The 12,539-nt window shown below is 68.3% G+C and overlaps 1 protein-coding gene across 1 annotated transcript in view; it reads left to right on the top strand.

Moving 5' to 3' along the window:
- Window positions 1–1,908: 1,908 nt before the first annotated feature.
- Window positions 1,909–12,539, top strand: part of ARHGEF11 (Rho guanine nucleotide exchange factor 11) — a gene marked incomplete at its 5' end in the record, with an annotated part of 35,985 nt that continues 25,354 nt past the window's right edge. Inside the window, 28 exons of the mRNA XM_035346453.1 lie at window positions 1,909–2,077; window positions 2,301–2,399; window positions 3,515–3,564; window positions 3,666–3,723; window positions 4,156–4,334; window positions 4,466–4,537; window positions 4,849–4,968; window positions 5,219–5,273; window positions 5,361–5,437; window positions 5,908–6,045; window positions 6,160–6,234; window positions 6,628–6,729; window positions 7,127–7,225; window positions 7,780–7,822; window positions 7,958–8,054; window positions 8,146–8,268; window positions 8,511–8,534; window positions 8,832–8,970; window positions 9,073–9,169; window positions 9,627–9,656; window positions 9,878–10,007; window positions 10,171–10,350; window positions 10,658–10,705; window positions 11,215–11,402; window positions 11,486–11,632; window positions 11,894–11,973; window positions 12,163–12,288; window positions 12,387–12,522. Of these exons, the coding sequence (XP_035202344.1) occupies window positions 1,909–2,077; window positions 2,301–2,399; window positions 3,515–3,564; window positions 3,666–3,723; window positions 4,156–4,334; window positions 4,466–4,537; window positions 4,849–4,968; window positions 5,219–5,273; window positions 5,361–5,437; window positions 5,908–6,045; window positions 6,160–6,234; window positions 6,628–6,729; window positions 7,127–7,225; window positions 7,780–7,822; window positions 7,958–8,054; window positions 8,146–8,268; window positions 8,511–8,534; window positions 8,832–8,970; window positions 9,073–9,169; window positions 9,627–9,656; window positions 9,878–10,007; window positions 10,171–10,350; window positions 10,658–10,705; window positions 11,215–11,402; window positions 11,486–11,632; window positions 11,894–11,973; window positions 12,163–12,288; window positions 12,387–12,522 (2,881 nt within the window). The remainder of the gene's footprint in view (window positions 2,078–2,300; window positions 2,400–3,514; window positions 3,565–3,665; window positions 3,724–4,155; window positions 4,335–4,465; window positions 4,538–4,848; window positions 4,969–5,218; window positions 5,274–5,360; window positions 5,438–5,907; window positions 6,046–6,159; window positions 6,235–6,627; window positions 6,730–7,126; window positions 7,226–7,779; window positions 7,823–7,957; window positions 8,055–8,145; window positions 8,269–8,510; window positions 8,535–8,831; window positions 8,971–9,072; window positions 9,170–9,626; window positions 9,657–9,877; window positions 10,008–10,170; window positions 10,351–10,657; window positions 10,706–11,214; window positions 11,403–11,485; window positions 11,633–11,893; window positions 11,974–12,162; window positions 12,289–12,386; window positions 12,523–12,539) is intronic.

The raw sequence follows: 12,539 nt of genomic DNA, 5'->3' as shown, positions 1-12,539 counted from the left end.
CCGTGGAGCTAAAGCCTGTAGGAAAACCTGAGCGCCCGTCCTTCTGCGGGCGCTGCTTTGGGACCCGATGGCTTCCCCCGGCGAGCGCTTGGCCGCTAAGGGCAGGGCTCGTTCGTGTGCCCCGTGCGGGGAGCCCGTCGGCCCCGGGCAAACATCTGCGGGGCCAAAATCGCTGCGGGAACGTGGCTGAAGCCGCTGAAGGAGAGCCCCCGGCGCTGCCGGAGGAGCTGCTGCAGCTGGAAACCCGCAGCAGGGTCGGGACCGAGTCGAGCCGGCGCGAGCGCCCGCACAGCCTTTGGTTAAAAACGGCCCCGTTTTGGCTCGCCGTAAGTCAATTAGGAAGAAGCTTAACGCAAAGCCGAATTAAACTGCTCTTGGAGACGGAAATAAGCTGGCGCTGGCCCGGCTTCCGCGGGTGGTGCAGGAAGGGGGTCCCGCTGTAAGCGTGGCGTCGCCCCGCGTCGTGCCGGTGTGGGGCTGGGGGCTGCCGGCCGGGCTCTGGGCGCACGCGGGCGCCTTTGGGCGCCGGGGAGCTCGCCCGAAAGCCGGCCCTAAAAGGCTGCTCGGGTCCCGGCCTCGTTCGTCGGCGCCTCCCCTCTTAAGTCCTCGCATCCGGGGCGATGCCAAAAGAGGAGCCGATCCTTCCTTGGCCTGGATAAACGGCGCGGCCTGAGCGGGCCGGGTAATCCCGCGGGTAATCTCAGCGGGATCACGCCGGTGCCGTGCCCCCTGCGCCTCCCGTGTGCCGGGAGGGAAAGCTGCCGGCTCAGCTCGAGGCCGGGGGGCTTGGGGTTTGCAGGACCCTCTGCTCCCAGAGGCTGGCCTTGGAAGCGGGCCCTGTCCCGTCGATTCCCGTCTCCACTAAACCCTCGCCAGCACGGCCCCGTGCTGCTGCTCTCCGTCGCGGTGGCATCGCCACGTCCCTGCGGGCTGCTCGCCTTTACGCCCCGCAGCCTGCGCCACGCTCTGTGAGGGGACGCTGCTCTGCCTCCTCCTCCTCCTCCTCCTCCTCCTCCTCCTCCTCCTCCTCCCAGCCCTGCCGCCGGGATGCGAGGCTGGCATTTTTCTCCGGGATGAGGATTTTGGGGGCCGTCCGCATCCTGGGGGTAGGAAACCCCGGGGAAGGAGCTGCAGCAGGAGGCGTTGGCCAGCCCCGCGCGATGGAAACGTCCGTCCCCGCTCTCCGGCGTGCCCGGGGGGTGCCAGGCAGGGAGGGGACGCGCAGGAGAGTGCTGATCCCACGGAAAGGGGCGCAATTACCCCAGCGCGCCTGTAATTGTGGTTTCGGGAGCCGTTGCATCTTGGAAACCGGCAGCGAGGCTCTCGGGCTGGCGCTGTCGTGGGCTCCCTTCCCCTGAGGGGGGTTTGGGGCCGTGCGGGGACCCTGCTGGCTGCCCCCCACCTCCCGCAGCCTGGCTTTCGGTGCAGCTCGGCACCTCAGCTTGCGTGTGCCCGGAGCTACAGGAGCTGGAGCTCCATCCAGGGGTGCCTGCTGTTCCCAGAGGCTGCTCGCCCTCTCCCCAGGCTCCCCGCAGCCCCTCTGCCTCCTGCTCCCCGTCCCTCCTCCTTCCCAAGGCCGGGAGGACTCGCGCAGGCGGTGTCCGAGTCTCCGAGGCTGTGCCAGGCGGGAGGAGAAGCCCCGGAGGGAGCGCAGGACGCGGGGAGGTGCTTCGGGGTCCCGCGAGCGGCTGCGTCGCGTGTCCCTCCGTCTCTTGATCCGCTCGTCTCCTCTTTCCGTCCTCCCCGCACCGCCAGCCTCGGGGCCTCGTGCCTCCTGCCACCTCCCCGGCTCCGCTCGGGGTTTCTGCCCTCGGCGCAAGCCCGGTGGCAGGGCTGGGCTGGGAGAAGCGTTTTCCCGAGGCCAGGGAGTTGCGGGGGGGATGGATGGGCACCAGCTGCTGATGGTTATTGCCGAGAAGGGAACAGGTCCCAGGGCCCGGCGGTGCCGTGGGGTTGCTGCCCGACCCCGCTCTCCCCCTCCGCAGGTTGAGCAGCCTGTCTTCCCTGGGCGATTCGTCTTCGGAGCGGAGGTCTCCAGGGCACCGCCGCCAGCCCTCTGACTCCTCCGAAACCACAGGTAGGCTGCGCTGCCCCTGCTAGTGCAGCTCGTCCGTCCCCGGGGCATGGCTGGGGAGGGAAATGGGGTTGCAAAAGTCCCCTGGGGGGCTGCAGGAGAGGGGGTGGCTGCTGCCGCCGCCTCCAGGGGGGCCAGGCAGGGGCTGTGGCCCCCGAAACCGGGTGCACCGGGGGCTCCGAAGCTGGGAGCCTCCCTTTTTTACTCCTCTCCCGTCCCTCCCCAGGTCTGGTCCAGCGCTGCGTCATCATCCAGAAGGACCAGCATGGCTTCGGCTTCACGGTCAGCGGGGACCGCATCGTCCTCGTCCAGTCCGTGCGGCCAGGTGAGGAGGGGACGGGGGTCCCGCAGCCTGGGCGGGGGTTTCCTCCCTCAGCCCCGCCGCGGGGCCACATCCCGCCCGCGGGAGAAGGGAGGAGGTTTTGGGGCGAGGGTACCCGCAGCTCCCCGCCCTGGGGGCAGCACCGGGGTGAGGCCGGGCTCCCCCCCCGGTGCAGCCGGCGGGTGGGTGGCTGGGGAATTCCCTTCGGCAGCCCTGGGTAAACACAGCCCCGGCAGCCCCGCGGCTCTTGGCGCTGCGCTGCAGGAGACGCTGCCGGTTTCGCCGTATAATGACTTTGCGGGGTGGCAGGGCTGGGAGCAGCAATTTAGACAGACAATGAGCTGCTTATTTTACAGCGGATGTTCCCACCTCCTCCCCCCTTCCCCCCCCCCAGTCCCTTCTAGCCCGAAAGCCAGGAAAAATGAGAATATAGGGAAGGGAAAACGTGAGTTTGGAGGGCAGGTTAGCACCAGAGGGCCTCTCTCCTGCACCAGGAGCTTGGAGAGACCCCCCCCTCGTCCCAGGGGGACCCTTCCTGGGGGTGCTGGTGCTCAGCACGTGGTCGGGGGTGCATGGGTGCCCCGGTGAGGACGGGGGGGGGGGGGGGGGGGAGACTCCCGCACCCCCGGGCTCCTCCAACGCCAGCGTTGAAGCCGGAGGAATCCCAGCAGTCCCGTGGACTTTCCACTCTCCGAGCTCGCTGCCGTGTCTCGGGCCCTTGGCCTGGAGTCGGAGCTGATGGAAACATTTCCTCTCGGTTTTGGCTGGGAGAAAAGAGCATTTTTCGCGTCTTTTAAACCTCGACGGCTTTGTTACAGAGCGGGCCGGGGCCGGGGGGGGGGGAGGAGAGGAGGCAGAGCAGCACTGCTCCTCCTGGCCCCCGCTCCTGCCTTGGGATGGACGCGGCTCTGGGGACGGGCAGGAGTCCCCCGGGGACGGGGGGAACCCGTCCTGGGGGGGGGAGGTCGGGGGGGGGGTGTCCCAGCTCCGGCCAGGGCTGGAAAAGGCTGGGCTGTGGGTTCTCAGGGCTGGCAGGCGGTGCTGGGGGCTGCGGCGAGCCTGGCACCGCGCGGCCTCGCTGCCCTGGGTGACGTCCGTGTGTCCTGGCTGTGCGGCAGGAGGAGCAGCCATGAGAGCCGGGGTGCAGGAGGGCGACCGCATTGTCAAGGTGAGCACCCCCCCCCGGCCCCCCACAGCCCCCCACCACACCGCCGCGGCCCCCACGCGCCCCGGCCTGACGCCGCTCCTCTGCTCTCCTCCCCTGGCCAGGTGAACGGCATGATGGTGACCAACAGCTCCCACCTGGAGGTGGTCAAGCTGATCAAGTGTGAGTACGGCCGGGAGCCCTGGACGAGGTGGTCTGTCCCCCCTCCCCGGCAGGGAAAACGGGCCCTAAACAGACAGCCCGGCTGGCCTCCCCGTGGCAGAGCCGCCAGCTTTTCGGTTCTGCCCGTGCTGGCGCGGTTTTCCCCGTGGATGGAGGGCACCAGGGAGCGTGGAGCCTGCGGCTGCCCTGAGCTTTCCGTCCCTTTTTGCTCCAGGGGGAGGGGTGTGAGGCTCGTCGTAAATCCCCCGGCTGTGAGGCCTAAAGACAGGGCTTGGTTCTGGGGAGAAGATGAGAAAACCCCTCCTGGTCCTTCCTGCACGGGCTCACAGGGACGGGGCCACCCCGGTGCCGTGACGCTTGCCCGACGTTTTGGGGTCCAGGCAGTGAATAACGCAACTTTTTCTCTCCCTTCCTGCTCCCGGCTTCTTCCAGCTGGCGCCTACGTCGCTCTGACCCTCCTGGGCTCCCCCCCGCCGTCCGTGGGGCTCTCCAGCTCCCAGCAAGACGTGAGCACGCCGGGGGCTCCCCGCCTCGCCCCCGCTTGCCCCCCGCCGCCCCCCCCCCCCCCGCGGCCCCCGCCGCAGCGCATCCCCGGCCCCAGCCCCCGGCAGGTCGCGCCCCCCCCCCCCCCCCCCCCCCCCCGTGCCCACCAACCCCCCCCGTGTGACCATGGGGAGGAGGGGGGGGGGAGATGGGCAGAGCTCAGCCCCTCTCTTTCATGCCCACCCTCTGTCCGTTGCAGGACCCCGAGGTTCAGAAGCACGCCACGCAGATTCTCCGCAACATGCTGCGGCAGGAGGAGGCAGAGCTGCAGGTACGGGGCTTTCCTTCCTCCCCCCCCCTGCCCCAGGGCTGGGTTTTCCCCCCCCTCCGGGGGCAGCTCACCTCTCTCTCAGCCCTTCGTCCCCGCTCGCGGCACCCCGCAGCATCTCGGCCGGGCTGCGCTGGCGCTTGGGGAGATGGGGGATATTGGGGTGCTGGCCCCGGGGGGAGCCCCAGCAGGACGGGGGCGCGCGGTCGGCCCCGCTGACCCCTCCGGCTGCGCCTTTTCCCTCTCCCCGCGGGTTGTGGGCCGAGCTGATGGGCTCGGGGGGCCCTTGTGAGCATCCCCGTCTCTCCGCTCAGCGCTTCTACGAGGCGTACAGCCGCAACCCCGCCACCGTGGTGGAGGAGCAGATCGAGGGGGCACGCCGGCGGGTCAGCCAGCTGCAGCTCAAAATCCTCCAGGAGACCGGCGGCTCCGTGGTACGGGAGATGGCGCGGGAGCTTTGCGGGGAATTAACGGAGTCGGGGGGGTGTCCTGGTAAAGGTTCGGGTGGCCTGGGCTCCCTCCGGGGCTGGAAACGGCCGGGCAGGGCGGTGGGGATGTTTGTGTTTTCCCCAATTTGCTGCCAAATTTGGGAGCCGCTGCAGCTGGGCGTCCCCTTGCTGCATGCCCGGGTGTCCCCACGCGCTTGGTGGCATCCCGCCGGTCCAGCACCTCCTCTCCTCACAGGATTCGGGGCGGCTCTGCGGGGACTCCGGCTTGGCTGCTTTCAGAGCGGCAGAAGGTGAGCGGTGCCGGCAGCTTGGCCCTTCCCTGTCCCGCTGCGCGGGGCAGTCCCAAACGCGGGGCTCAGCCTCTTCTCCGTCCGCAGGCGTCCTGTGGGTGGCGTCTTGCGGCGGGGGCAGCGGCTTGGAGTCGGGCACAGAGCGGTTCCCCTCCGTCAGCGAGGTGAGAGCGCACCCCAACCGCTGCCAGGCACTGCCGGGGGGGGGATGAAAACGGGCTTGGAAAGCCGCTGCCCCCCACCTGGGGTGGCTGCGGACACCAGCGGGGCTCAGGCGGAGGGCGCTGCGCACCGCGGGGAGCCGAGGACCTGGCTTTGGGGTTGCAGTTACCTGTTTACCTCCTGAAGCGGATGAATTTCTTGTAACGCAGTCTCAGCTCTGAATTTTTTGGCCATGCAAGGCACGTCCTGAAATGCAGCGTACCCGGGCTCGCGGTCCCGGCCTTAAAGTCCTCCCAGTAGCCCCCCGGGGCCCATTGAGAACGGGGTCTCGCGGTCTCTGAGCTGGAAACTGCTCCCGAGACAGCCCCAAACATCTCGGCCGGGTGGGCGAGAGCCGCCCCCATCCCCCGGTGGCGGCGCGGAGCCGTCCCCACACCCGTCCCCTCCGTCACCTCGCTGCCATCCCGAGCAGATGTCCCTGAACCGCAACTCCGTCCTCTCGGACCACGGCCTGGACAGCCCGCGCACCTCCCCGGTCATCGCCTCCCGCCTCTACCAGCACCACCGCCGCCAGGGCTCCGACACCCCCTTCGCCCCCACGGCCGAGCAGGTAGGACGGGGCCGATCCTGCCCCGCTGTGGGCTGGGTGCTGCGGCGCTGGGAACATCCCTGCGCTCCCCGAAGCCGGCGCCTGGCTCCCAGCACCGTCCCCCGTCCCCTGCAGGGATCGGAGCGCGCGGGACGACCCCTCATCATCGGGCCGGAGGAGGATTACGACCCGGGATACTTCAACAACGAGGTAGCGGCAGCCGAGCTGCTCTTGGCTTTCGTCCCATCCCGGGGGCGGCCGGCGGGGGGTGACGGGACGGGGCCGTCCCCCCTCCCACGGCCTTCCCTTTGTCGCCGCCTGCCCTGGTGCCCGGGAAGCGGCGGCATTTAGAAATCCTCCCAGGGAGGATTTCAGCCGGGCCGCTGACCTCTGCTGTCCCCATCGCCCCAGCCTCCGCTGTCACCTCACCCACGCGACGGGGACGGGGATGTCGAGCCGGCGGTGCTGGTCCAGGGGAGGCCGGTGGGAGATGGGGAGCTGGGGCTGGGGTTTTAGGCCAGCGATGAGCTGCGGGGTGGGGACAGTCCGGAGAATTCGGTTCCTTCCCTGCCTAACTGGTGCTTTCTCCTCCGGGTCCCGCAGTGCGACTCCCTCTTCCAGGACCTGGGCAAGCTCAAGGCGCGGCCGGCACACCTGGGGGTCTTCCTGCGCTACATCTTCTCCCAGGCCGATCCCAGCCCCCTGGTAGGAGCTTCCAGGCACCAAATCTGGGGGTTGGGGGGGGGAAATACCGACAGGGCGGCGTGTTCGGGGCCCTCCCCGTTCCCCCGGGGTCCCGCAGGGCGCCGACGGTTCGCAGAGCGCCTCGGCGAAGCGCAGGCTCCGCGCAGGGCTCCGGCAGCCGGCTCCTGCCGCAGGCAGCTGCCAGCCAGCGGTGTCTGGGGCGAGGGGAAAGCCCAGTGTAGGGTTACACGTCCTCCCCTTCCTCCCAGGCGTGGCACCGGGAGGGTGCTGCCCTCCCCCGGACCCCCGGCATCGTTTCCTGTTTCATGGCCGTCCGGCGTTGCCGAGCGTTTCACCTTCCTGCCTCGAACCCTTCCTTCCCTCCTCGCTGACCACCTCCGCTCTCCCCTCCTTGCAGCTCTTCTACTTATGCGCAGACGTGTGCCAGCAGGCGGCCGCCAAGGATTCCCGGGTCTTGGGAAAGGAAATCTGGAACATCTTCTTGGACAGGAACGCGGTAAGGACCGGAGCTGCGAGCCTGCGTGGGGACGGGAGACGGGAGGGGACTCAGCTGGAAAGCCAACCTCGCACTTGGGTCTCACGTCCCTTGCACAACGGCCCTTGAACGGCGTTTTTGCCGCTGCCGTTGCTTCGCTGGTTCCTCTGCATCGGTGCGCGTTGCGTCAGGCGCGTACCCAGGCGTTGCACAACGGCAGCGGCCTCAGCACCCGGCAGCTCGGAGCAGGAGGAGCATCCTGGCAGCGAGGATGGGGCTCGAGGCTCTGCCCTGAGCTCCCCTGGGGCACCCGCCGCTTGGAGGGAGCGGGTTTTGCTCCCACTGCTCCAGAGGATTTTGTTTTGGGTGCTGAGTGCCCTTTGTGTGTCTGGGAGCGCCGACTCTCAGCTCCTGGCTGCGGCAGTGCCCGGTGGTGGTGCAGGAGCCCGGGCACCCTCCCCCAGCAGCTCGGCGCTGGTGTGAGCCTGGGTTCAGCACCCCCAGCTCCTTCCATCCCTGCTCGCTGCGTGGCAGAAGTGGTGCTGAGCCGCCCTTGTGTTGCCTTCCCTCCCCAGCCTCTCCGAGTGAAAGTGTCGGAGCAGCTCCTGGCTGAGATCGGTGAGTGAGGAGGAGGCAGGTCCGGGCAGATGGCGAGGCTCTGCCCGCCCCGGGGCAGCCAGGGGATCCTCTGTGCCTTTCCCTGCGAGCAGAGCCTGGCTGGTGACACCGGCTGTCCTCTCCTCTGTCACCCAGAGACTCGCCTGCGGAACGGGGACGATGTCCGGGCCGCCCTCTTTGAGGCTCAGGAGATGGTGATGCCCGAGATCCAGGAGCAGATCCAGGACTACAGGTGGCCCAGCGGCACCGAGCTCCTCGTGCTCCCCCCCCCGTGCCTCCATCCAGTGCCCGGGCTGGTGGCGCTGAGCCCCGTGTGTCCGCAGGACGAAGCGCACCATGGGGCTGGGGAGCCTGTACGGGGAGAACGACCTCCTCGACCTGGACGGGGACCCCCAGAAGGAACGGCAAGTGGCCGAGAAGCAGCTGGCCCAGCTGGGTGACATCCTGTGAGTGCCCACCGGGAAGGGATCGGGGCTCCTCCGTCCTGCCACCTCCCCCGTCCTTACTGGGGGAGACTGGGAAGGAGAGTGTGGAGCTGGGAGCTGGGCTCGCTGGAATCGGGGCAGGAGGAGGGGGCTCCCGGGGGGGCACGGGGGGAGGAAGGGCTCGGTCCTGGGAGCACCTCACCTGGGGGCTGAGCAGAGAAACCCTTCCAAACACGCTCTTCCATCCCCGTCTCTCTTTCCAGGTCCAAATATGAAGAGGACAGGAGGTGAGTGACCTCTGGACGTGGCAGGCGTGCGCCCAGATGTGGTCGCACTGCAGTCGTTAGCTCAGGAGACGAAAGGGGGGCCCGGAGAGGAGCTGTAGGGGCACCCCCTCCCCGTGCTGGCCCGCGGTACCCTCTCCCAGTGCCGTGTATCCCCGGGGGCTCTCGGGGTGGCCCTGGGGAAGGAGCAGAGCCCGTCATCCCCCACCCCGCAGGCCATCCTGGCCTCGTTCACCTCCTCCAGCCCCTGAGGCTGTGTCCCGGTGCCTCGCCCCCAGCCCACGCTCTGCTCTCTTCCAGCTCCCCCATGGCCTTTGCCCTCAGCACGTACATGAACCACACCGGCATCCGCAGCCGGGAGCCGCGCGTGGCCAGCGAGAAGGCGCAAGCCCTCCCGGACAAGGACAAGTGGCTGCCCTTCTTCCCCAAGACCAAGAAGGTGGGTGGCATCCCTCGGGGATGGCGCCGCCGCCTCCCGAGGTCGGGGTGAGCCTCGGGAGCTGCGCTGTGACGCCGGCGCTCCTCTCGGGTGTCCCAACAGAGCAGCAGCACGAAGAAGGAGAAGGATGCCATGGAAGACAAGAAGCGCAACCCCATCCTCAAGTACATCGGGAAGCCCAAAATCACCTCCCAGAGCAGTGAGTACCGGCACCTTCTGGGACGCCGTTCCACCACCGCCCTGCTGCCGGAGGAGACCTGCAGCCGCCCGCCTGCCCTTGGCTCCCCTTCGCCCACGGCAGGCACCTCTCAGCAGCTCCCCCACGCTCTCCTCCTCCAGCCGCCCGTTGGAAACCCGTTACCTGGGCCGTCCGTGCTCCCCCGTGGCTTTGAGGGGAGCAGGAAGGGATCTGAGCTGAGCTCTCCCCAAAATTCGTCCTCAATAACCCCATCCTGCAGGCTGCCACAGCCCAGGAGCTGCTGGGGTGGGCTGGGATGGTGGAGAGCCTCCGCACGTGTGCCTACAGCCGTGTGTGTTCCCCTTCCTCCCCTTCTGCTTTCAGTTCTCATGCCGTCAGCTCACACGCTCCCTCTCTGCCTCCTTCGCCGCTGAAACGCAGGATTGATTTGACATCTCATTTTTGTTTTTCCTTTCAGCATTTCATGTCCCTTTGTCCCCTGTCGAAGGTAAAAGGCCTCTTCTTTTTATTTGCCATTCGCCTCATGCGCTTGGTTTTGGTTTATCTCCCCCCCCCACCCCCGAGGCACCCAGCGGTGGGGCGGGAGGAGGGCTGCCCCGCGCGCGCGCTCGGGACGTCTCCCCGATGCCTCGGGGACACCCCCGTGGTGAGCTCCAGCGGCTCCTCCCGCCCGCCCTCACCGGGGTCCCTTCCTCGCCTTCGCCCCAGCAGTCAAACCCGGCAATGTGAGGAACATTATCCAGCACTTTGAGAACAACCAGCATTACGAGAGCCAGGAGCCCGGCACGCAGCGCCTCTCCACCGGCAGCTTCCCCGAGGACCTGCTGGAGGCCGACGGGTAGGGTGGAGGCTGCCGGGTGCCCTCGGTGCTCCCGGGGCTGTTTCTGGCCGGGACCCCGAGTTTTCCTGCACGTGTACGTCCCCGACACCGCGCGTGCGTGCGTCCCTGCTGCCTCTCCGGGCTCGGCCTGAGTGCTCCCGGCTTTGTCTCGCCGCTGCAGCTCCCGCGCCGAGGTCAAGCTGGGTCGGTCGGAGAGCCTGAAAGGCCGCGAGGAGATGAAGAAATCTCGGAAGGCAGAAAACGTGCCCCGCTCCCGCAGCGACGTGGACATGGATGCCGCAGCCGAAGCCACCAGGCTTCACCAGTCAGCGTCGTCCTCCGCCTCCAGCCTGTCCACCAGGTGGGAGCCGCTGCTGGAGCCCGAGCCGGGGGGGGACCTGGGTTCCCCTTGGCCTTCAGGAGGGAGCTGGGGTGCTCGGGGGCCTGAAACCTCCCCCTTGGGCTGAGACGCTGCCTCCTGGGCAGGGCAAGCCCTGGCCACGTGGAGCAGGACGGTGGCTGCAGCACCCGGCTGCCTGCAGAGCTCGGGGGCTGACGTTTGTCGTGGGAAACCGGGGGGAAATTGGGTTTAATCTCGTGGGAAACGCTGCAGGGGTGCGGCGGTGGGCAGAGGGGGGCCCGCGGGTGATGCTCCTGTCCCTCCCCAGGTCGCTGGAAAACCCCACGCCCCCCTACACGCCCAAGATGGGACGCAGGTGAGTGCCCCGGCCGCCGCTGCCATCGCCTCTACCGCGCCGCCCCGAGCCCGCCGCGGGGCCCCTTTCCTACAGAGCAGGAGGGTCACTGTAGAGGGGACCGGGGGGGGGGGGGTCAGAGGGGCTCTGCCTAGCTTCTCCCTTCCCACCCCCGGGGCCTTGCCAGAGCACAAGGGGAAGCGACGCCCAGGGCTGCCCCGGGAGGGAGTCCCCGGAGATGCCTCCGGCTTGGCGCAGTGCTGCTGCGTAACGTCAGCTCCCCGTCCTCGGGGGCTAGGGGGCACCTCTGTTCCCTTGTGTCTCACGCAGGAGCTTAATGGACCTATGTAGATGGCTGCTGGGGGACCTAGTCTTTTAGCTCGAGAGTCAGAGGCTTGTGCTTCTTGTGCTGAAGGTCCCGGGTTCAAGCCGAAATAGGGCCCAGGTAGATATTGGCTGTGCTGGGAGTGCTGCAGGCGGGCTCGCTGGCTGCCGCGGCGTACTCCCACCGCCGCCTTTCACCCTCCCAGGAGCATCGAGTCGCCCAGCCTGGGCTTCGGCGTCGACCCCTTCCTGCCTCACCTCCTGGAGGACGAGCAGGGCCAGCTCTCGGACCTGGAGCCCGAGCTGGACTCGCAGAACTGGCAGCACACGGTCGGCCGGGAGGTGCTGGCCAACCTGCCGCAGAAGGAGATCGACCGGCAGGAGGTGATCAACGGTAAGGAGCCGGGGGTCTCCCGCCCCCGCCGGCACCTCGGGAGGCCCGGGGGACGTCCCCAAGCCCGCCTGCCTCTCGCGCAGAGCTCTTTGCCACCGAAGGGTCTCACCTCCGCATCCTCCGGGTCCTCGACCTCCTCTTCTACCAGCGGATGAGGAAGGAGAGCCTGCTGTCCCGCGAGGAGCTGGCGCTGCTCTTCCCCAACCTCCCAGATGTGATCGAAATCCACAGTGAGCCTCCTCCCTCTCGCCTTCCCCTCTCCCCCGCAGACCTGGCAGCACCGTCCTGTCTCTGCCCTCCTGTTTCCTTCTCCTGGCGGCTCTCCAGAGCCCGTTAAATTCTGGGATCTGCCGGTGCCCGGCTCTGGGATGCCCGAGCGCCGCCGACCTTTGTGTAGCGCGGTTCAGGGGCAGGCGTCGGTGCCACGCTCCTCGGCAGACTTCCTTCGAGCAGTCCAAGCTCACTTCTGCTCTTCTCGCCTCCTCGCCCAGATTCTCTCTCCGAATCCATGAAGAAGCTCCGGGAAGAAGGACCAATCATCAAGGAAATCGGGGATCTCATGCTGTCTCGGGTAAGGGGGGGGGCGCGGGGGCGATGCGGCCCCTGGGGACGTCTCATTCTCCGGGGGGGCTGGAGGGGGGCTAGAGGGGGCTCTGTGGAGCCAGGGCAGCGGGGTGGGTGAGCTCCGGGAGAGCCCTGGATGGGGTCGGGGTGGGCCAAGCCTCGGCAGTGACTGAGCCCCCCTGTGCCCCCCCCCCAGTTCGACGGGCTGGCCAAGGAGGAAATCCAGCAGGTGACCGCGGACTTCTGCTCGTACCAGTCCATCGCCCTGGAGCTGATCAAAACCAAGCAGCGCAAGGAGACCCGGTTCCAGATCTTCATGCAGGTTCGCTCCTCTCCTGGGCCGCTCCTCGCCCCGGGGGCTCCCCTGGCTCCTCGCCCCCATCGCACCTCGGGGCCTTCATCCTCTTCCTCCCGCCCTAGGAAGCAGAAAGCAACCCGCAGTGCCGGCGCCTGCAGCTCAAGGACTTGATCATCTCCGAAATGCAGCGCCTCACCAAGTACCCGCTGCTGCTGGAGAACATCCTCAAGCACACCGAGGGTAGGGGCTGGGGGGGGGGTTCCGGGGGGGGGGGG

Source organism: Oxyura jamaicensis, chromosome 25, assembly GCF_011077185.1.
Source record: "Oxyura jamaicensis isolate SHBP4307 breed ruddy duck chromosome 25, BPBGC_Ojam_1.0, whole genome shotgun sequence".
Lineage (NCBI taxonomy): Eukaryota > Metazoa > Chordata > Aves > Anseriformes > Anatidae > Oxyura > Oxyura jamaicensis.
This window is presented reverse-complemented; position numbering and strand designations above follow the sequence as displayed.